General features: G+C 45.1%; 1 protein-coding gene across 1 annotated transcript in view; it reads left to right on the forward strand.

Moving 5' to 3' along the window:
* Nucleotides 1-24113, forward strand: part of LOC144934765 (ephrin type-A receptor 4-like) — a 60444-nt gene that overhangs the window by 32379 nt on the left and 3952 nt on the right. Inside the window, exons 7-15 of the mRNA XM_078860889.1 lie at nt 1223-1382; nt 2719-2824; nt 5409-5476; nt 6471-6596; nt 9982-10167; nt 17118-17179; nt 18492-18701; nt 21924-22073; nt 22818-23011. Of these exons, the coding sequence (XP_078717015.1) occupies nt 1223-1382; nt 2719-2824; nt 5409-5476; nt 6471-6596; nt 9982-10167; nt 17118-17179; nt 18492-18701; nt 21924-22073; nt 22818-23011 (1262 nt within the window). The remainder of the gene's footprint in view (nt 1-1222; nt 1383-2718; nt 2825-5408; nt 5477-6470; nt 6597-9981; nt 10168-17117; nt 17180-18491; nt 18702-21923; nt 22074-22817; nt 23012-24113) is intronic.

Consider the following 24113-nt stretch of genomic DNA (forward strand, 5'->3'; position numbering starts at 1 on the left):
AAAACAACGCTAGTCCCTCATCGTAACTATGATACCTGCGCGGGTAGACATCTTCCGAAGGGTAGCACTAGCTGTACACAAGTTGACACATCAGGCATAATTTGCTTGGTTTTAAAACCGCCATAACACTGTTCGAGAAATTACCGTATAATGCGTCTCACCTTTACCGACAGTCTCAATTCCATGCAAGCCCTCAAATACGAGACACACCATTCGGCCAGGGAACTAACCTTTACCTCAGTTGTCTGCATATAACAACCATCGTGGTGGGGGGATGTGGGTTTGAGGGGGTGGGGTGGGGGGGCGAGGAGAAGTAGGGCAGAATGTATAGGGTTAAGAGGGTTTGTCAGAGATGTTATATGATCGCGTGCACATTTTAAATTCCAATTGGAGCCCAGCAGGTTACTGCTGTGAAGACTTGTTTCAATTTCACATGGCAGTGGCCCTCAAACCCACGGTCCTTAGGGACATCCACAGAAGAGGAGTCCCCCACATGGGCCAATGTTCCAGAGCGTGTACAATATTAGTGGCGTTTGTCGCACCATATTTGCAACCATGGAGGGTCTGCAAAGGGGAGGTCCTCAAGGAAGCATCACTGTCATTTACGATTCGGCACAATTTCGGCGATAATTTATGAGCAGACCTACACCTCACAATTCTCAATTGTCATTGGAATGCCATTGGACTGGTTGTAAAATAAATCACGTGACTGGTTTCATTTCTAGCAAGTTGTTCCAGTAATTTTAAAAGTGTGTTTATATATACATGTGCAAAATTAATGTGCTTTATGTATTTTATACTTGGCATAGTTGCATTATGTATTGTGCAAATATTGTCGGTAATAATTCACGTGTAGAAATCCACGAGCAAATTGTCACGGCGCGATACTTTTTGTTGCACAACTCGGCATCAAAACGTTTTCACGTCAATCTCCACAAAGCGCACGATGCACAAACCGGCAAACACAGAACTTCAATTCAATACCGGGATAACGTCTCATTCATGTGCGAACGCACAAATGGGTTGCACACACACACACACGACCAGAATGCCGACCACGCGGCGATGTCCACACAACGAATAAACACAGACCCGAGAGGCACCAGGCCGGCTGTCACGTCGCCACTGCACAGGGAGTTGCAAGCGCAACAGACCGCTTCGGCGCAAGCTGTGGCGTGGGCTCGAGCCCCGCGATCCGACGTTGCGCATCACTGCGATTCAGGACTCGAAGGAGCAGAACTGCACGCTGGTGAAGGCCAGCGCTCGTGGTGCCACCATGTCAGGGCTGCGGGCGGGCGCTGTCTACACGTTCCGCGTGCGCGCACGCACAGCCGCAGGCTTCGGAGCCTACAGCGCCCGGGTTTTCTACTCCACCAGCCAAGGTGCCTCTTTCTCACGGAATGTGATCTTTCGATTTAAAGCTTTCGTGACTGCAGGGATTCATCTTCTTGGTTCTTTCGGTAAAGTCACATAGATAGGGAAATAATAAAATAATAAAAAATAAAACAAACGTCGTGAGAATTATTTTATTATGTTTTATTTATTATTATTTGATTATTTCCCTTCTACGTGACTTTACCGAAAGAACCAAGAAGAAGAATATGATCTGCTTGTCTGCCTGACGGGACTGTGTGCTTGTCTGTCTGTCTGTCTCCCTGTCTCCGGGTCCCTCTTCACCTCTCATCACCTTCTTTCCCATACTGTCTCTGTGCGTGTCTTTTTTTATACCAAGCCTGTCCATCTCAGTATCTATTTATCGCTCTTCATCTATCGTTTCTTTTTCCTTTCTTCTCTGTGTTTTTACTGAGTTTGTGTATTTTTGTTTATTCCCTAAGATTATTTGCAAACTAACCTTCATGCACGAATTATTAACAGGAAAGGCAAACTCTTTTGGAGGTTGAATATAATTTTCGTAGACAAATCAGCCCCTCCAAATTTGTATTTTTAATGCAGAGAATTCTATGGCAGTTATGTAAACAATAGCAGTCCATCACAGTGGACATGATGCATCAAGGGCTGAACATTACTGTGTGCGTTCATGCAGCGCGTGGAGCAGTGGTGTAATTATAACGCACCTGGCTATCATCCTGGTGGCTGGGTTTTATTGCTGGCCATACACATCAGAGGCAGTGGGCAAAAAGAATGCACGGTTGACCTCACCTTGGTGAACTAAAGCCTGAAATTTGTATGGTATTTTGAAGATCCGAAGTGCGGTGGCTGGGTATTTGCGGCGCTGGCTAAATCACTTTCTGATGTGGCACTTTGACCTTAATGGGCGCTCGCTAACAACGCTTGCCTTGACAGCCTGCGGCCTATAGTTCAATCAAATTTGTCACAGTGGAAAACACAGTTCGTAGTTTGAGGGTGGTGGATGACCTGAGAACAACAGCCTCTAGGTCAAGTCTAAAAAAAATGGTGTTTGAAAATTGTGTTTTTGGAATGAGCAGGCCTTCTAAAGTGGCTTTAAATATCCACCAACAAATTCACCTCTCTCTCCCACACCTCAAAAATACAAAAGTGCAGTCGAATAAACATAATAATAATGAATGAAAGTGCTACATAAAAATGGAAGAATTTTAATTTTGCTAGTTTTAAAATGGGTTTAAGCTCTCCTCTTTCTTGTAGACATTGATCACATGTTGCTGATCTCATTTAAGATAAATCTCTCGACTTTCAAAAGGAGTTGCTAACCTTTCTCCCGCCGCGTGTCTCCTGCAGCGAGCCCCCTGACAGGAGAAATGAAGGAGATCACCATCTTGGGGGCTTGTGTCTCCATGGTGATTTTGCTGCTCATATTCTTCATCGCCTGTTTCATCAGCGGAGGGTATGTGCCACATACCCACCGCCCGAACACTCCTTTACTTGAACCGCTGCCTTCATCCCCTTATCCCTCCAGCACTTTCCCCCATCTCTCTGTGTGTCTATGTGTGTATGTGGGGAGCGGCAGTGTAGTGGTTAGCGCGCTCCGCTGCGAACCTGGCGACCCGGGTTCGATTTGCGCTCACGGCCAACGCCGGTGACGATTATCTGAACCTGTCCTGGGCCTCCCCTAGGTCGACTCAGCCTCAAATGAGTACCTGGTGTGGTGTGTAAACATCGTCACTAGGGATACAAAGTCGGCCGGGCGTGGTGTTGGCCACCCACCCCCTCGTGTGCCGTGCTGGCCTTTATAGGTGCTCGCTAACACCACTTGCCCCAACAGTCTGTTAAGGCTACACGGGGGTCTTTTTTTAATCTTTGTGATTCAGCCATAAATGAATAGTTGCCACGGTGTGCGAATATCAGCACTGGGGAGGCAAAGGCAGCAGAGTGTATGTCATTCTGGCTTTGATATGTGCAGCCATCTCGGTCATCTCGGTCAGTCGACCCGCGGCATCTGGGTCTGCCCCGTGACCTCCTGCCAGCGGGCGTTCGACACTTTACGTGGCCTCAAGGTGCACTTGGCCTGGCACAAGCGTCGTGGTGACATCACCGCCACTTAGTGGCGAATGGCGGTTGTTGTTGTTGTTGGTATGTGCTCACTAACAGCACTTAGTCATGTGGTGGTGTGTAACGCTAAACAGCAGCCCTTTGTCTTTGTGTGTGTGCGTGAGAAAACTAGCCGCACCACTCGATGCTCTTGAAACAGTCACGGACAGAGCTTGTTTGTTGCGGTTTTGTGGAACGTTCGCGAACGCCACTTTCCGTGCGAAGCACATCGCGTAAAAAAAAAAACACATAACCCACTGCATCATCGCGAGCTAAAACGTTTTTCCTCGAGCATTACCCTCCTTTGCACGGACTCGCAGAGGACCGCCATCGAAAGCGCTGCACCATCGGTCACAAACTCGGCAGACGCATCCTCGCCGCGCGTCAACTCTGTGGGAACTGCGGAGGCAATTTTGTGCCAGACAAATGAGGCCGCGGCTTTCACAATAGTGGGGCACTTCCATGCTTGTGTAAACAAGCAGTGAATGGCCCACTGCAGGCGAGGAGCTACATCTCTATTTGCTTATCTATTTATTCACTTGTTTGCGAAGTAACACATGTGGGAGGTCTTTTTTTTTCTTCCTGGGGATATGTTCCCAAGGAAATGTAGTGAAGTTTAAACAAGAGCAAGATTATCCGGGCTTCCTCTTCTAATCACACAGTGTGTGTGTGTAACCCAAAAAAGGCTCGCATATTTCAAACAGCACATTTACCACAAAGAGACAGGTTCATAATAACGGTGGTGTGTTTACTGAAACGTGGATTTGTTTTACATTTATATTTCATGTTAGCACGGTATTATATTCGTAGGATTGTTATATTTTCATGGTCCTTGTTTAAGAAGCCCAAACTTCTGAAGCTGGGGGAAGTCTTATTTCCATCAACTTTGTGACAAGGCATTAACTAGAAAAACGAATGCCCTAAAATATAAAGCGCTGCCCGAACATGATAGATTATATTAACAGCTGGATATTCACGTGAGACAGCTGAACCGATAGTGGCATTATTAATGTTCCTTGTATCAGTTGAAAAAAATGTGCCCCCGACCCCCTTCCTTCCATATAAACTAAATTGGCAATAATTTTCATCATGTCATCTCCAAAGATAAGAGCTACAGAGGACCGCAATGCAGTAAAACGTCCTGCAATTTACATTGCTGCTTGACTGGGATTAAACTGCGCTTTTAATATTATTATTTACTGCAAGTATCAGCCAAGAAGACATTTAGTGCCAATTCATAGTCAACCTTTAGCATTAAAGGCTTACGAATTGCAAAATCCATTGGATTGTCGTCTGCGAGAGTTCATTGGATTGAGAGTGTGAGCGCAAAAGGTTAAGATAGCTATTAAGCCATGCCATGCCGGCTTCATGCTTTTTCTGCATGCTTGCAGTACGACCCTGCTTCCACAGCTACTGCATTGTAGCTGCTTCCATTACGATGAAAGGAACTCGCTCCAAGCTGGAGTTTCCTGCCAGCATGGGAAAGCGGAAATAAATGAAGTAAGCGAGTGATGAATTATTTAATTGCTGGGGTGGTGACATGACCGAGCGAAAGACCATTCACCGCTTGTTGTGCAGAGGTTCAAGGTTCGAGCCCAGAGGCGCGAACCTGGACGTTAAACACCCCGTGATGTTATTCGAAATCGAGCAGGCTGTTGTGTGCCCAAGGATTGTTCCAAAATATTGCAAATCCGCAAGATTACTTGCACATTAGTCCATTGGGAAACGCATAGCAATAGCAACCCCATCTAGTGCGAACCTTGGAATGACTCACCTGGAAAAGAGTCTTGAGACTCAACGAGGCTTCACAGGGAAAATAAATGTAGGAGCATTAGTCGTAATAATATAATTGGCAATTGTGAAAAATGTTTTAGGAACAACGTTGCATTGGGCATTTTGGGTGAGAGGTTAAGAGCTGCAACTTTCCTCCTTCCCTTTAGACGTTGCCGACACACAAAAGGAGGCCACGTGCCAGACGAAGAGAAACTCAACTTCTGGAGTGGCCACAGTAAGTCCTTCGTACGCACAGGGTCCTGTCTAATACACGTGAACAGTTGGTGGAAACTCTGAACTAAAAACGTTGAGCACACGTGCACAAAAATGTAACTGGCACTGTACCGGTGTAAAGTATACCAAGATAATTGACAGTTTCATCATTGTGTTGATATAGCCTAAACATTGTGCTATGATTACAAAGATCACTTTTTTTGTTTGTTTCCTGAGCATGTTCGATGCAGCAGCAATTGACATCTCTGGCGGGTTTTCATCTAGCCAAGGAAACGTCATCGATTGGTTCAGACTTTTTTGTGGTCAAAGTTGCTTGTGTTAATATCATATAGGGTACAGTCTCTATGATAACCGCGGCTAATCTAGGATATGTTTGTATGTCTGGAGAAGTCCTCCTAGACTGCTCCACCAGTTTAAATTATAGATGAGTCATTTGAAAACATATACAATTTAGTTCATACGGAGGAGGTTGAAATTACCAAAAAAACACATTTCACCAAATTATTTGGCTGATTGGCATCTGCTGCTTTTCCATGCTATGATTTGCAATGTCTCTGAACATGTTTTAAATTCATGCAATGAATAGGCATAAATTTACAACTTTGGTTTTCAACAGCATTTCCACATATAATATATGTAAATCAACACACTAGCCAACAACACTGCCTTAAAATAAAAAAAACATATAATCAGCAAAATTTATGGCAAAGCCGTTCTTCATGTTTTATGTGCTATGAAGTAGAACAATCGCCCGGAACATTGTCAATTATATGTTTCACTTTTAAGACAGTGTAGTTGACGAGTGTGTTGAGTTTTAGTTTTTATTTGTGCACCACTGCCAATGCAGCATCACCAAAGAACGCATTTAAACTCCCCCATAAAAGTATAAACAGCTCAGCCGGACTTGAACGAAGCCAGCCATTCTCGTCGTGTGCCAACGCTCTGGCACTGTGACAGCCGAGTTGACGAGGACCCCCCTCTGTCTGCGCGAACAGTAAAACTGCGGAGGATAAAGACCTACGTGGACCCACACACGTATGAGGATCCCGCACAAGCCGTGCACGAGTTTGCCAAGGAGATCACCGTCTCGTGCATTTCCATCCAGAGGGTGGTGGGAGCTGGTAAGGCAACCAGGACTACATTCAAAAACAAATTCAGACCTTCATCAATCGACCGCTGGTTGAAGGTTTTTGTTTATTTATTGCTGTATCAGTCGTGGGGTTCTTTTGCCATACTTCACCACATTGGTCAGTGTAGGTTGGTGAAAAGGGGGTGGGTGGGTAGGGGGGGGGGAGCCAGACCAGTTTGGACGTCAGTCGTCACCGATGTGAACAGTGGCCGGGAATCGAGCTCAGGGCTCTAGGTTCAGAGCGCAGCGCTCGCCACGACTGCGGACGCTTTACTGTCAGAGTTTTGGGGGTCCCCTCTTTGTGCATTGGCCTCCTTCCCTTCACTGATTTACCAGCACTCGTGCCCGAGATGCCCTATTGCTCCTCACTTTGGATGTTTAGTTAATGAGTTTTTCAAAAAATGGCAAGTCCTAATTATAAATCTAAATTCAAGTTAATACGAACAAAACTTTTAATGCCGGTACGCAACTGGCAGTAATGCACGCAGTTATGCCACGGCTTCAATGACCAATTTGCACGATAGGATGTATGGCAGTGCTGCAGTCTTGTACTCCAAGCAGTGTGTATACATTTTTTGGGGCCTCAAAAAATTCCGAGGCTTTGTACTGCACCCCCCACACCCGTCCCCGTATAAGGCCCCTGTGTCAATCCAACCCTGGACACAACACCTGCAGCCGTGACTCCTTCCACCTGGAGATCGCTGACACTGCTGGGACGTGTGTTTCTTACGAGTGTGGTGTACGTGTGCGTGCGTGTGCATAGAGTGCTAGTGTAGCGGTGAGCGTGCTGCGCTACGAACCCGGCGACCCGGGTTTGATTCCCGCTCATGGTAAACACTAGTGACAATAATTATCTGAACCCGTCCTGGGCCGCCCCTAGATCGACTCAACCTGAAATAAGTCCCCGGTATGGTGTGTAAACATCGTCACTGGGGAGACAAAGGCGGCCGGGCGTGGTGCTGACCACCCACCCCCTCGTGTGCTGTGCTGGCTTTCATAGGTGCTCTATAACAGCACTTGCCCAAACAGTCTGTTAAGGCTATACAGGAGATCTTTGTCTTCTGTTTGCAAAGGTATGTAAGATATAGGAAGTGGTGGGCTACTGATTAGCGCATTGTATTACAATCCTAGCAGCCTGGGTTTGATTTCAGAACACGGAAACAGAACAGGGGGCAATCGGTAACCAAACCAAGCCTAGCTCTATGCTAGGATTGACTTGGTTTAAATGTTTAGGTGCATAAATTACAAAACCAATAAAAATCCTCATCATGCACTGTTGTTGAGCATTGTCGGTAATTCAATAATTAGGCAGATTTAAAATATCAAATATTGTTTCCAAGTTTCTCAGTATTCAGGTCCAGGTGTATACATTAATAAACAAACATAAAATAGTGTAACATGCAAAACATGCTCTTGAAAAAGTTCCTTCATCTGCTTTTTGTTCATCTCACACAGTTTTTTTGGAAAAGCAAAATGCACATAATGTAATATTGGTCAAAATATGCTGATGCAGATCCCGAAACACGCAAAATATGTGCACACATCATCACTTGTGTGCACCGGAATTAATTATACTCAGCACACTTTATAAATGCCAAATAAAATACACGCATGACATCTCACGCTTAGATTTTATTAACACCACGAAGGATGGTCGCAATCACAGTCCTGTTGAGATGCTGATGTGTCACGGGGGGTCAGGGCTACCATGGTGAACTTGATTGTTACTGGACAGCTGCTGAAATGGGTGGGTCATTACCTCACTCTCCTGCCTCCGTGTCACTCTAAGCGCTTGCGAAGAGAGGTGCTCGTTTTAGAATGAGTCAACCTCTGTAAAAAAAAAAATCTTGACCTAAAAAAAAGATGGATGTAATGCCAGTTCACTGAGCCAAGAGGGTATTTTGTAGCCGTAAAACATAAAAAATTAGGTTTAGACCACAAAATCCTCTCTTAAGATCATTGTTTAAAAAATTGCTCAATGAAAGTCAATGAGCCTTCCACTGGCTCTGGTACAGGGGTTTGAATTCTTTGTGAGTTCAGGGCTATGGCTTTTTTATGAGAGTATCCTGGGGTGAAACCGGGGCATTAATCTGCCTCTGCGCAAGCCTTTGGGGCACTCTCTTTGCTGCCTTAACTGTTAACTTGTGCGACTAAAGGGATTATTGTGGGTTAACTTACCCGAGTAGGCCCATACCTAACCTTAACATTTACACTAGTGTGCCACATCTCTTTGCAGTACCATTCACAAACAAATATCTCAACATACAGTCTATAAGTATTAATTCTAGATTTGAAGCTTTCGTGACTGCAAGGATTCATACTCTTAGGTCTTTTCGGTAAAGTCCCGTAGGTAAAAAAAAATAATATTATTTATTTTTAATAAATATTTATTTGTATTAATGATCAATAAATAATATATAAATAAATATTAATATGTATTTTTAAATAAATATTTATTTGTATTCATTTTTTTGTAAATAATAATAATATTTATTTTTTACCTACGTGACTTTACCCAAAATACCTAAGAGGAATATGAGTCTATAAAGTAGGCAGCAGCACTGGGTGCTCTGCACTATGAACTCGGTCATCTGAATATGATTCCCGACCATGTCTTACATCACTGGCCAGCGTGTTGTGTGGCCAAACAACCTTCCATGACCAACATGCCATGCGGAAGCCCTCATCCAGCAGCGAATTGACAAAGCGCTTTCAATCAAATCATCGCTGACGTGTATATATACTATTTCCCTGTTGGATAAAAACCCTTTTGTTTTTTCTTCGTCGCAACATGATATTGGTTGTGTTACCGTTAATTCACTTCTCATCCATCTCCCTCTTGGTCATCCGTTCAACAGTGTCCCCTTTCTTCGCTACCAGTCTGCTGCTAGTTTTTGGCCCATTGTTGTCCTCTGTGCCCAAGGCTATTTGCTTTGTGTAGCAGCCTGAGTGATGTCTTCGACACACACCCATATGTTTGGGGGGTTACCAGAAAATGTAGTATGTGCTGCATGTATTTGCCTAATTAGTTATTTACTTAATGAGGCTGCATTCACGTCCAAAAATTAACTCATTGTTAGCTGGCCTCTCACCGTGTGCCCACTCAATACAACATATATATCACCTACTTTGCATACGAATTGTCCCTTTTATGCACGAAGCGCTCTTTAATCTCCATATGAATGCGTTCCTAAGTTATGTGTGAAAGGAGAAGATTGGGCAATGTATAGAGGCCTGCCCAGGCATGAGACTTGAGGCCTGCTGTCGAGAAACACGGGCGGCGAGGGGGGATTAACACTTACGCTTGATAATGCTCAGTTTAATTAACCATTTGCTGCTGTTAATTGAACCCCCCCCCACCCCTGCATCGCTACCAGGAGAGTTTGGGGAGGTGTACAGCGGGGTCCTGCGCGTGCCGGGCCAGGCCGAGGCGCCGGTGGCCATCAAGACTCTGAAGGCCGGGTACAGCGAGAAGCAGCGCAGGGACTTCCTGAGCGAGGCCAGCATCATGGGCCAGTTTGAGCACCCGAGCATCATCCGCCTGGAAGGGGTCGTCACCAAGAGTGAGTCCACTAACAACAACAGCAGCAGCAGCAGCAAACGGCGCCTGTCGTCGCCAAAAATTACAATGACATCACTGCGGCGCTTGTGCCAGGCTAGTTGCACCTTGATGCCACGTGAAGTGTCGAAGAATTGCTGGTAGGAGGTCATGGGACAGACGCAGGTGTTATCGGTTAACTGACTGAGATGATTGGCTCATGCATCACCTGTGCTTCACACTGTCACCTGTGTTTTAGCCACCCGGCGTTCTGCTCGGTGTTGTGAGCATCGCTCCTCCACCCGACGTTGTTTTTGGAAGGCGATTGCCTCCATCTGCGCACTAGCATCCTTCACGAGCCTGCTTCACTGACAGATGAGCACATGCACACACGCGCAAATACCTGGCAAGTAACTACATACATGTGAATTGATTAAAATCAATAGGTGTGCTCGCGATATATTACGTGCACATATCTCACGCATGAGAAATTAATGATTTGAAAAAAATAATATTCAAGACTTCTTTGCGGTAACTCGAGATGCTACATTCATTGTTATATCAAAACAATAATTGATTCTTGAATCAAATCATGACCTAAGATTACAGAAATTCATCGAATCACAAGAGGGGTTCCGAATATACCGACACAAACGAATTATTTGTGATGTCATAGCACACATTCGAACAAGATCGCCAATGTACTGAGCCTTGAAAGTGGCTGGCATGTCACAAGAGAGGGTGAGGTGGCCAGGATTATGATACTTGGGGTTGCCCAGGACAGATTCAGATGCCGCTCTCCCCTGGGGGTGTGCTTGATGGCCTGGAACCTAGCCTGGCAGAAGCGCGGGAGATATCACCCCGCCACTTAGTGGCAACACAGGCGGTTGCTGTACGACTGGGAATTTTAATGAAGTGTGCAACCCGATGTGCCACTACTCCCCACCACAAATACAGTGTGCACGTGTACGCATGTGTACACAACACTGGTGGTGATGTTGTTGATGATGGTGGTGATGTTGTTGATGATGTTGATATTTTCGTTTCACGTACATTTTTCACGAAAACAATGCAAGTGATGGTACATTTCAACAAAGTTGCTTTAGTTCTCTGAGGAATTTGTTGCGCAAATTCATTACCGTGCGCTAGATGGGCAGAGTATGAATATCTTGTGAGTTTTAACGAGAGCAAAAAAACCCCAACAAATTGCCAATGCACTTCTAAGAATAGTGCCTCCTGCCCGTCTTCTGCTTGTTACACCAAGCGAAGAAAATTAAGCGATGTTGTTCACTAACGGGGCGCTTGCATGCTAACAATGTCAATTAGCAAAGAAATGGTATTTGTTGTGCATAATTGGTCCCAAAAGAGGGCTGTTGAAGTTGTGTGGCTCCTCAACCAGTATATCGTGTCCAGGGTAGCTAAGGTCATTTTACTTATTACGAGGCACAAATTAGCTTTGGGAATGCACTTTGTGCAATATAGACATATTTTCACAGTCTATTATTTATTTGATTTACTCCATTAACATGTCTTGGGCTTCAAAGGAACATTTCGTTATTTCGTACGGCGTAAAATGAGTCGTGGTTCATGAAGTGCACCTTTTGCTCGCAATTACTGCGCTCAACCAGAGATTAGGCTTATTTATTGTTTCATCATCAGGCCAAGGAGGTCTGGCAAGAGCTATTACATTAAATTATCTCACAGTTGTCTTATTAGCAGGGATTGGCTGTCACAGTTGGCAACACTTATCTCTCTGTTCTGGAAGATGGATGCCGCACTTTACGCTGGGGATAAACTTTCAACAATGCTCAACGGGAATTTGGGAGAATTCTGTTTGGGAGAACCCTCCCCCTCTCCCCCACCAATAGCTCGTTAAAATAGCATTTCCATTTGAGCAAATAGAACACTCCCGTTGGCCTTGATTACGCAAAAATTGTGACTCATTTCACACTCGCGGCTGTAGCAGCACACACTGTTTTTAAGCGTTCTCACGGAGAGAAAGATAAAAGGGTTCCCCATCATGATATCTTTTACATATACACAGTTACACACAAATATACACGCGTCTGTATCCAAATCCCCTTCATCCACACATTATCTTCACAAATATAAGATGTGCATCAAATGAAAGCTGCTGGTTTGCATCATGTGAAGACAAAAATCTATTGTGAGTGTCGTTTTTTGTTGTTGACAAAATCACCACTTCCTTGGACCTTTTAGGCATTACACAAAATATTAATATTTTTTTTGCCGCGATAGCAAAATCTTGCGATAATCCCTGGCGAGTGATAACGGCGAGTGGCGGGAAGTGACTGGCACGTGTCCTACGGAGCACAAAGTCAGTGCGTACATGTGCTAAGACACAAGCACGGAAATGCTCACACGACTTATACCACGACTGCGAGCAATAATTAGTTGAATGAATTGAAAAACAAATACATTCACAAGCAGTGTATTTAATAAGTGTGTGTGTTGCTGAAAGTGGTCTAAGCCACACCGGACCACGTTTAGGCTTTCTTACAATTCATCGAAGAAGCTCAGAGCAGTGGGAAACGTCCCTAGCCATTCTGCGCAGCTCCATTAAGTTCCGATTGGTCTAGCCTTTTCGAGTGTTCACCAAAAGATGAGTACAATGTACGTCTTGGCAAATTCAGTTATCGGTTGTGGTTTGAGCATTAAGTGAGTATGTTGGTTGAATAAAACAGAAAGATGGCTACGCTATGGATGGGAAAATGGTTTTGCGACAATAACTAAGAGCTGAATGGACCTGTGTGCATTACACACGACATACAATATACTCAACACGAACCTGGAATGTGGCTCCCAGTCACATATTGACGTCAGAACATCGACATTGAGTTTCTTCGCCTAAACCAAGGTCTTCCCTCTCCACGGTCTCAATTGCATCACCCTGAGAGGAATATGAATTACATGCAGCAGTTACAAAAATCCCCATTGGATATTCTTAAGGCCAAGTGGCTACCAATTTAAATGTAATGATACACTAATAACACGTTCAAGTGAGTTTTGTTGCTGGCGCACTCATTGTGCTGGTTCAGCACGCCTGCTCATTGATTCACAATGGACGCAGAAAGAATGCACGCTCTCGGTGCCCCAGTTAATATCGATGTGCATATTATTTATTTATTTACATTATTGGATACGATACAATTGAAACACAATATAGCGTCTCGATGAGACCATACATCGAGACTCTGTCCAGAAACACGAGGGCATATTTCGTTTTGTGAAAGAGGCAGCGAGAGGAAAAAGAGAGCTCATGATCCTAGACTTAAAGACGTGTAGGGAGTCAACACCACGAATGGGTGGGGGATGAGAGCTCGAGACAATGGTGGTAACAGAGGAATGAACGACCTCTCCCACTGAGTGAAGGTTGACAGAAACCCTCGGTTTCTGGAGCAGAAACTGTGTGGAGTGGAGCTCGAGTGAGATGAGAGGAGAGAGGTAGGGGGAGGGGCCAGTCCAGAGAGGATCTTGAAGATGGTGATTGTGATCTTGAAATTGATCCAATAATTAATTGGCAGCCAGTGGTGGGATTGGTCTTCTGCACGGTGCTAGTGATAAGTCTGGCGTCGTTATTTTGGAGATGTGTGATTTGAGGAGGACATTGGGGAGAGCTTCAATGGTGAAGTCAGGGTGTGACGATGAGATGGAAGAGATTATCAGTGGCAGCTGGGATCAGGACTTGGTGAATGTGGGAGATATTGCATGAATGGAGGTATGAGGTCCTGCAGACTTGAGATGGTCACCGCATCTTTTTTGAGATGCGCTTCTGCGGCCGTGTGGAATGCTCTTACTTCTGCTATTAGCAAGCCACTGGAGCTATGCACTTTTAAATCTAGATTGAAAAATAACTTTTTTTCGATTTAAAGCTTTCGTGACTGCAGGGATTCATCTTCTTGGTTCTTTTGGTAAAGTCACGTAGAAGGGAAGTAATAAAATAATAAGAATAAAACATAATAAAATAATTCTCACGACGTTTCGTCGTTGTGGCCCGAAACGTCGTGAGATTATTTTGATATGTTTTATCTTTATTATTTGATTACTTCCCTTCTACGTGACTTTAGCGAAAGAACCAAGAAGATGAAAAATAACTGCTTTAGAACATCTTCTTGGTTCTTTCTGTTGATATGTAAACTCCTTTGTCAAGGCGCTCTTCTCCTCCCACCCAGCTTAAATATGCTGCCAAGCTTAGCAGTGTTCATTGGAGCGCTGTCTTTCTGACAGCTCTGTTTCTTCACCTGAGGATGGCTGCTTGTATTGTGGCCGAAACGTCGTGAGAATTTTATTATGTTCTATTTTATTATTTTATTATTTCCCTTCTACGTGACTTTTCCGAAAGAACCAAGAAGATGAATCCCTCCAGCCACGAAAGCTTTAAATCGTGTTTTAGAACAATTTAATGTGTTTAGTTTGCTGTCCTTCCCCCGCACCTCTGATTAGCACGGTTTGCCACGTGCAGTGAAAAAGAAGTTCAACATGTGCGTACATAAGTATGTATCAAAGAAGTTCAATATGTGCGTACATAAGTATGTATCAACATACATACTTATGTACGCACATGTTGAACTTCTTTTTCACTGCACGTGGCAAACCATGCTAATCGAAGGTGTGAGATGTGGGGACAGAACGAGAGCGTAGGATCAATGACACCTGCCAAGATTTTCCACACTATCGGCCAGTGTAACATCAGAGTTCAGTAGGAGCACACTCGAACCGGAGTCTCTCCCGAGAGTGAACTTTTTTGCTGATGAGTATAAGTTTTTGAAATGTTTAGCTGGAGGACGTTGAAACCCAATCCGAAATGAGAGTAATTCAAGGAAGAATGTGAGAGTGCATATTGTGGTCGGGGTCATGGGGTCATTGGCGATGTAGAGCCGGTTGTCATCAGCGTGCAAACGCCGCTCTACATTACAACACGAGATGGTCTTGCAAAGAGGGAGGAGACGTAATGAGAAGAGCCGTGGGCTGAGAACGGAGCCTTGTGAGACATTGCAGGATGGGGGTTTGTGAATGTAGCATGCGCTTCTATTTTTAACAGCCCTCTTCCTGATTACGCTCCACCAGTTATTCTGCATAATCAAAGAGAATAGTGGCAGGTCTTGTGGAGAGAATAATGAAACTGTGAAATTAATCACGACTATTTTTAGCAGCTCTAAAGCACACCTGTGCTTAATTTATTAAACTTCTCTCTTTAAGGCAAGTATAGATCTTTGCTAAGAATATCTGATCACATATATGAACACAGCACACGAACCACCTGGCAGTAGCCACACTGCGATTTCTGGGCAAATTTACACCAGTAGTAGTTGGTATCTATTTACAATCATAATGCCAATTATTTACCAGAAGATACAATTTTTTTAGTTTTGGTCCTGCATTGGGATGTTTGGAGAATACCACCCATGAGTGTTTGGCACGTTAGGACGAAACCAGAGGAACTGGTGAAAATCCACACAAGCCGAGGAACAATTTCTCAACACTGCCATCTCCTAGCCACCTCACACACGACCTGGCAAGCCTTGACGGTCACCCATCCAACGGTCATCCAGGCTCAACACTGCCTCGGCTTTCAGATCCCAGGTGCATTGCATATTTATGTGATTTTAGGTTTAAGCGTCGCCTTTGGTACACGAGAGATGATGTGGCCAACATCAGCAGTTTGGAGTGAATGACAGCCAGGAATGGTGCCTTTCCAGCCTTTATAGGCACTTACCAAAACAGTGCACTCAGCAGCAGTGTCTCCAGGATAAGCAGGGTATTTTTTATTTGCATGTGAGTCAGTGGCTGTACGTGTCATGGTGGGGAGCGGTAATGTCGCGGTTAGCTAGCTGCGAACCCGGTGACCCGAGTTCGATTCCTGCTCACGGCCAACACCAGTGACGATTATCTGAACCGGTCCTGGGCCTCCCCTAGGCCGACTCAGCCTCAAATGGGTACCAGGTGCGATGTGTAAACATCGCCACGAGGGAGACAAAGGCGGCCGGGCGTGGTGTTGGCCACCCACCCCCTCGTGTGCCGTGCCGGCCTTTATAGGTGCTCGCTAACAGCACTTGCCCCTACAGTCTGTTACAGGCTATACGGGGGATCTTTTTCTTTGTTGTGCGTGTCATGGGTTAGGGCACTGCACAACAAACCTGGTGACCTGAGTTTGAATCACGTTCATGGAAAATATCAGTGATGAATATCTGAGTAGGTCTGAGGGCTCAGTAGGTCGACTCAGCCTTAAATTAATACTTGGCAAGGTGCGTAAACATTGGCACAGGGGCGACAAAGCTGGGCGGGCATGGTGCTGATCACAATGCTCCTTCGTGCGCCATGCTGGCCTTTATAGGTGCCTGATTATTTATATATATATTATATTCACATATGTCAATTCTATTCACACTGAAGTGAAATTTAAAGTGAATGGAGACGATGAGAAATTAGGGGTTTCAAATAAGTGTGTATTTGGAATAGTCACGTGGGGATGATTTTAAAAGAATACTCAGATTGATTATCTCTGAATTAATACATTGAAAGAAAGTTTGAGGAAGTTATATCTAAAATACTGAATGTAATATATGTTTTGTCACGATTGAAACACAGCCCAAATACCTGCTTGGGTAAAGCCCCACAGTCACCAAGCCGTGTTCAATTTAGACACAAAAGCGTTGCTTTGCACAACTGCGGACACTTTGTTTCCGACGGTGCAAAGCGGTGACTGAACTCGTTGATTTTTTTCTTTCTCCAAATTGGTATTTTGTAAAAAAAAAAAAAGACACGTGGACAGGGGTGGCCACATCACACCGGCAACAAAGACGACAAAAAAATATATTCAACACTATAACCCCTTAATGTCCACGCCATCCCCCGCACCCCCCCCCCCGTGTTTGTGGCAATCGAGGTGAAACGGAAGGGCTAACGTCTCGTTAATGTGCAGGAATTGACCGGGTTCTTGTGCTTTGCCTGCAGCGACGCCTGTAATGATCATCACGGAGTACATGGAGAATGGATCCCTGGACTCCTTCCTCCGGGTAAAGCGCCGCGCCGCGTTCACGTGAATTACAGGGGGTGTCCGAAAAGTGTATCTCACCGGAATTGAGATGAAATTCCGTGAACCTGCTGTGAAGTTGAGACCTAATTCTCTTATTTTCAGCCTCTTGCCTAATCTCAAATCGAAGTTGAAACACTTACGCAGCCTATCTGGCATTGTTACCGGGTAATTTATCGTCTCGCTTTGAAGGAAGGCAGCATGCATTTCAAATTGAAAAGACACAAGCAAAAGCAGCTGGATAATGCAGAACAGGTGGCGAGCATAACCAATGTTGGAGCTTCATTACACTCAGCTGGTGAAATGTAGCTTCTGTATTCAATGTGGGCTCAACTTGCTGGAGTCGAATGCATTAGGAGCCCAATGGTCCTGTTTTAATGGGCACACAGTACGCACATATTCCAGGCCAGCTTTCCTAGAGACTAATTATGAATGACGACCACGGGACGTGGCGATAATTGCCAATAATTAGCGTCATAACGATGACCCGAATGCTTGTAAATGATGGTGATAATTCAAATTGTCACGGAAGGGGGATTGTATTTGGCGATTTCCATGAGTGATACATGTGTTCATGTATGGCCGTGCACGTGTGTTTTCACATGACAGCTGATGATGAAAGTATTGTAATTAATTAATAGATCCATGACAAAGGAGGAAAATATTGATTGACAATCAATGTTATCGAGTGCAGTCAAATTTAATAGTGGGATCATAGTAGTCAGACGTATAATTTTACGTGGAAGGTTATATTTATGGAATAATTATTTACAATCCTCATCCCTTCTTCAAATCCATTGATAGATGAAGACCTCCCCATGCCATGCCTCTTATCATACTTCACCACACTGGCCAGTGTGGGTTGGTGACAAGGGCCCCCCAGTACCGATTCAGATATCACCCACCACTGATATGAGCCATGGCCAGGAATTGAACTTAGGCCATGGTGCACTAACTGCGCTATAACCTACACCACAGCTTCCTTCACTATGTATCATGTATGTATTTATAATATAACGACATCAGATGACGCAATATTCAACAAGGTGTCTTGATCATGTAATATCCAAAATCAGATTGAACCCTGCATGTTCAATTAATATTATCTTTTGAATCCATTTTGAATGGCTATGATTGTATTACATGCAGTACTATAAAGGCAAGCCTGGAGGCCTAGGACCCTTGGCAATACAGGCAAGTATTTGAACTGCTTTATAAATTCGAGCAGATTGTAAGTGTCTGAATGGCTGTGCACAGGGACGAAACATCACAGATGTTATAAATTGTTTGAACAGAAACAGGACGGGCAGTTCAACGTGGGTCAGCTGGTGGGCATGCTGAGGGGCATTGCAGCCGGCATGAAGTACCTGTCCGACATGAACTACATCCACCGCGACCTGGCCGCTCGCAACGTCCTGGTGGACAGCAAGCTGGTGTGCAAGGTGTCCGACTTCGGGCTGTCACGGGGGCTGGAGGACGATCCGCAGGCCGTCTACACCACCCACGTGAGCAGCTCCCCCCCCCGCCCCCCGCACGCTCCTCGCACAGTCTGAGAACCAGAGTGGGGATGCACACTCACTCACTGAGACGCATCACCACCCAGCCTAGAGACTCACAGTGGGGATTCACACTCACTCACTGAGACTCATCACTACCCAGTTTAGAGACTCACAGTGGAGATTCACACTCACTCACTGAGACGCATCACCACCCAGCCTAGAGACTCACAGTGGGGATTCACACTCACTCACTGAGACTCATCACCACCCAGCCTAGAGACTCACAGTGGAGATTCACACACACTCACTGAGACGCATCACCACTCAGCCTAGAGACTCACAGTGGGGATTCACACTCACTCACTGAGACTCATCACCACCCAGCCTAGAGACTCACAGTGGAGATTCACACTCACTCACTGAGACTCATCACCACCCAGCCTAGAGACTCACAGTGGAGATTCACACTCACTCACTGAGACTCATCACCACCCAGCCTAGAGACTCACAGTGGAGATTCACACTCACTCACTGAGACTCATCACCACCCAGCCCAGAGACTCACAGTGGAGATTCACACCCACTCACTGAGACTCATCACCACCCAGCCTAGAAACTCACAGTGGGGATTCACACTCACTGAGACTCATCAACACCCAGCCTAGAGACTCACAGTGAAGATTCACACTCACTCACTGAGACTCATCATCACCCAGCCTAGAGACTCACAGTGGGGATTCACACTCACTCACTGAGACTCATCACCACCCAGCCTAGAAACTCACAGTGGAGATTCACACTCACTCACTGAGACTCATCACCACCCAGCCTAGAGACTCACAGTGGGGATTCACACTCACTCACTGAGACTCATCACCACCCAGCCTAGAGACTCACAGTGGAGATTCACACTCACTCACTGAGACTCATCACCACCCAGCCTAGAGACTCACAGTGGAGATTCACACTCACTCACTGAGACTCATCACCACCCAGCCCAGAGACTCACAGTGGAGATTCACACCCACTCACTGAGACTCATCACCACCCAGCCTAGAAACTCACAGTGGGGATTCACACTCACTGAGACTCATCAACACCCAGCCTAGAGACTCACAGTGAAGATTCACACTCACTGAGACTCATCACCACCCAGCCTAGAAACTCACAGTGGAGATTCACACTCACTCACTGAGACTCATCATCACCCAGCCTAGAGACTCACAGTGGGGATTCACACTCACTCACTGAGACTCATCACCACCCAGCCTAGAGACTCACAGTGAAGATTCACACTCACTCACTGAGACTCATCATCACCCAGCCTAGAGACTCACAGTGGGGATTCACACTCACTCACTGAGACTCATCACCACCCAGCCTAGAAACTCACAGTGGAGATTCACACTCACTCACTGAGACTCATCACCACCCAGCCTAGAGACTCACAGTGGGGATTCACACTCACTCACTGAGACTCATCACCACCCAGCCTAGAGACTCACAGTGGAGATTCACACTCACTCACTGAGACTCATCACCACCCAGCCTAGAGACTCACAGTGGAGATTCACACTCACTCACTGAGACTCATCACCACCCAGCCCAGAGACTCACAGTGGAGATTCACACCCACTCACTGAGACTCATCACCACCCAGCCTAGAAACTCACAGTGGGGATTCACACTCACTGAGACTCATCAACACCCAGCCTAGAGACTCACAGTGAAGATTCACACTCACTGAGACTCATCACCACCCAGCCTAGAAACTCACAGTGGAGATTCACACTCACTCACTGAGACTCATCACCACCCAGCCTAGAGACTCACAGTGGAGATTCACACTCACTCACTGAGACTCATCACCACCCAGCCTAGAAACTCACAGTGGGGATTCATCACTCACTGAGACTCCGTAAATTCAGCCATGAGACACATGACACGGAAATTCAGATTCAGAATTAAATATTAATCTTTAAAATGAAACCTATTTTACTGGGAATCCTGTGTCGAGAATTTATTTGCTGACAGTTCAATAAACTCCAAAACATATCTCAAGAATTAATTTTCATTTTGAGCGTCATTTATCCTGAATTTTTATGTTCAACTGCAACAGTTTTCATGTTAATGCCACTTAATTTATACTCACCACCCCCATCAGCAATGAGGCTCCAAGTGGGAATTGAGACCCACTCTGACTTAGACTCATTACCTCAAACCTTGTGATACACTGGGTATGAATTCACACTCGCAGATGCTGAGAATCAAAACTCAAAGCCTGAATATACTTGCAGTGGTAATTCAAACTTCAGTCTCACTTCGCTGTCACGAGACTGGCAGAAAACTGGACTCATATAAATTGAGTTGATGTAAAACTATAGTCGATTCCATTTAACCATCCATGCTGAATTTAATATACATTTATTGATAGTGGTCACCGATACATTCCCGACATACATATTAGAAGACCATTCCAGTGCCCAGCACTCAGAAAAGTCAGCTACCGCGTTACATTTGCAATTACGTAATTTGTAAAACCATAGACGATGCCGTTTAACCGTCCATGTTGAATGAAATGTACATGTACGGAGTATATAAGACTTAAAAAAAAAGAAAATTCGTACACTCATATATATGAACAAAATTGCATATAATTACATGCAACTGTTATATATGTGCACATTTGATATTAATACTCTACAAAACACAACCCCATAATTTATGTATGGCTGAGTCGAAAACACGTATTTATTATTTAACTTATATATTAAACATCTACAAGTACAGGATAACACAGAACCAGGGTACACAATGTCCGGATGGCCAGCAAATACAATTATAACAACACAAGCCCCAAGTTGTAATTTGAACACGGCAGAGAAACAAGAGAAGGGGAAGAGCACACAGGGAAGGTTATAAAGCCGAGAAATGCCTTTAATGATATCAACCAGGCTTATGTCTGGATTTCGAAGAAGTTAATTGCTCGAAATTGCAGTGCTGAATTGCTGTTACTATGCAACCACCGTGTGCTTGTCGAAGCGTGGGATGGAGAGCGGGTGGCACTGCTGCGACATCCACCTACTTTAAATTCCCCATCACAGCTGTGATGATAACCGGGGAATATGCCGCATCACAGGATTATTTGCCCACGTGTGTAACATTCATCGTGCACGCGAATACGGCGAGCTGATGCAACGTCGTTGGAAACGTGTTGCCGACGCGCAGGGCAGCAAGATCCCGATCCGCTGGACAGCCCCGGAAGCCATCGCGTTCCACAAGTTCACGACGGCCAGTGACGTGTGGAGCTTCGGCATCCTCATGTGGGAGGTCATGTCCTACGGAGAGAGACCCTACTGGAACATGACGAACCAGGATGTAAGTTGCCCCAGTGTGTGTGTGTGTGTGTTTTTTTTAAGTGTCGCTGCCGACTGACAACGGAAAGGTGCATAGAAGTGACTGTCAGTGAAGGCAGCAGTTACATTGTCTGTAAGTGGCTGATACACAATTACCAACCTTTTTCGCTGTCAGTCAGCTTATACATTTGTCCATGTGTTTATTTTGTACGTATGTGTTTCTTCTCCATCTATCTGTCTGCAGGTTTGTTAGATGACTGCGTATTTGTGCATCTATTTGTCCATCTGCTCATCCATTCCGTCTGTCCATTTATGCACTATGTATTTATAATAGTAGCTAAGCACAGAGCTAAATTACAGTATGAATAATTGTGGTGGTAGAGCATGATAAGCCTGCATTTAGAAAAAAAATCCAACACATTCCCTTCATTTTAATATGTAGAGTATATGAATATATATATCAGAATGTTAATGAGTGAGGTTTGTAAGCTTTGACAGCATGTCATCACTTAGGTGTCATTCCACCCTACAGCCCAATATTGGAAAATAAAAAATGCTTAGAAGATGTCCTTTCGCATGCAAATAAATTATTTGATTGCAGACAGCAAGGAAAAAAAAATGTATTCAGAGCAAAGGTTGATAATCGGGCGGTCTTCTGCTACGAACAGAGGGTCTTTTTACATGGCAGCAAAATTATTTCCAGAAGATTAGGGTTGCGGTCAGGCAAGTGAAGGGTTCACAGTACAACTCCCGCTTCATGGCGCAGGTGATCCAGTCGATCGAGGAGGGCTACCGATTGCCGTCGCCCATGGACTGCCCGCCGGCGCTGCACCAGCTCATGCTCGACTGCTGGCAGAAGGAGCGCACAGAGAGGCCCAACTCTGGCCAGATCCTCGTCTACCTGGACAAGCTCCTGCAGAACCCCGCCAGCCTCAATGTCCCCTCGCAGAGCAATGCACAGTAAGTGTGCGCGTGTGTATTTGTCTGTCATCGTCATCACCGCCGTCGGCCGTGATTAATCCGCTCTCGAATGAAGAACTCCCCAAAGCCATTAGCCATTGCCATCTCTCACGATCCCTGCAATGCAACGCCCCACCCAGCACCTGCGCGTGAGCTGATTTCATCGCTCCATCTCCGTGATGCATGTCATCGAGGGTGCATTCTCTCTCTTGGCTGCCACTATCATTATTTCCAACCACCTGCCATCATCCACTCTGATGACACGTCCTGCCCAAGCCCACTACTTGTTGCAACGTAAATGTACTTCTGGCTGCAAAGCCTGAAATTTGCTCCGTTTGCCGGGACTGCTTGCCCGAATCATTCCTGACTTCTTTTACCAGCTGCAGAGAAGTCTACGTGTTAAACTGAAATATTGTCCGGGGTGAATTATTGTATAGTTGTTTATGTATTAATGTGGTTAATTATTTAGTTACATTAATAATAACAATGTATTTAGCACGTGGTAGTCTAATGTAATGCACTCTCTTAAAGGCTAACTTAAGAAAGACTAATTAAGTATACATTCATAGTATTGCATTCTTTGTTTCTTAACAAACAGGTTTAATAACCTCAGCACATGGCATGCCCCTGTAAATGAAGTAACGGAGTATTTAATGCCCACATCACAATATTCAACATGCTTTGTTAATGCCATGGTAGTGACCTTAGCCCAATCTCGAACGCATGTTAAACAGCTCAGTGGTCAATGCACTGACTGCTAGACCTTCTGTTCGCACTGTGCTCATCAACAGATTATGCAGGATCTCACTACCCTGCTGTAGCTTCCTTTGGCCTCTCATCTGCCTTCAGGCCATAGTTTGTCCTACACTGAGGGTCGCACACCACTAAACTGGAGGCCCCTCCAGCCATCAGTTTCAGAGAGATCAACTCATGATGTTGTCTCTCTCCCACGACGAGGACGGCACATGCTGCAATGTTGGAGATTGCATGAGTCTTCAATCAATTATTCAATCTTTATTTCACGTGCCAATATCACCGAAGGAGCATAAACCACCATGCAAACTCTGGTCATCCTCACAGCAGCTTTTGGCTAGCCATCCAA

Source organism: Lampetra fluviatilis, chromosome 11, assembly GCF_964198595.1.
Source record: "Lampetra fluviatilis chromosome 11, kcLamFluv1.1, whole genome shotgun sequence".
Lineage (NCBI taxonomy): Eukaryota > Metazoa > Chordata > Hyperoartia > Petromyzontiformes > Petromyzontidae > Lampetra > Lampetra fluviatilis.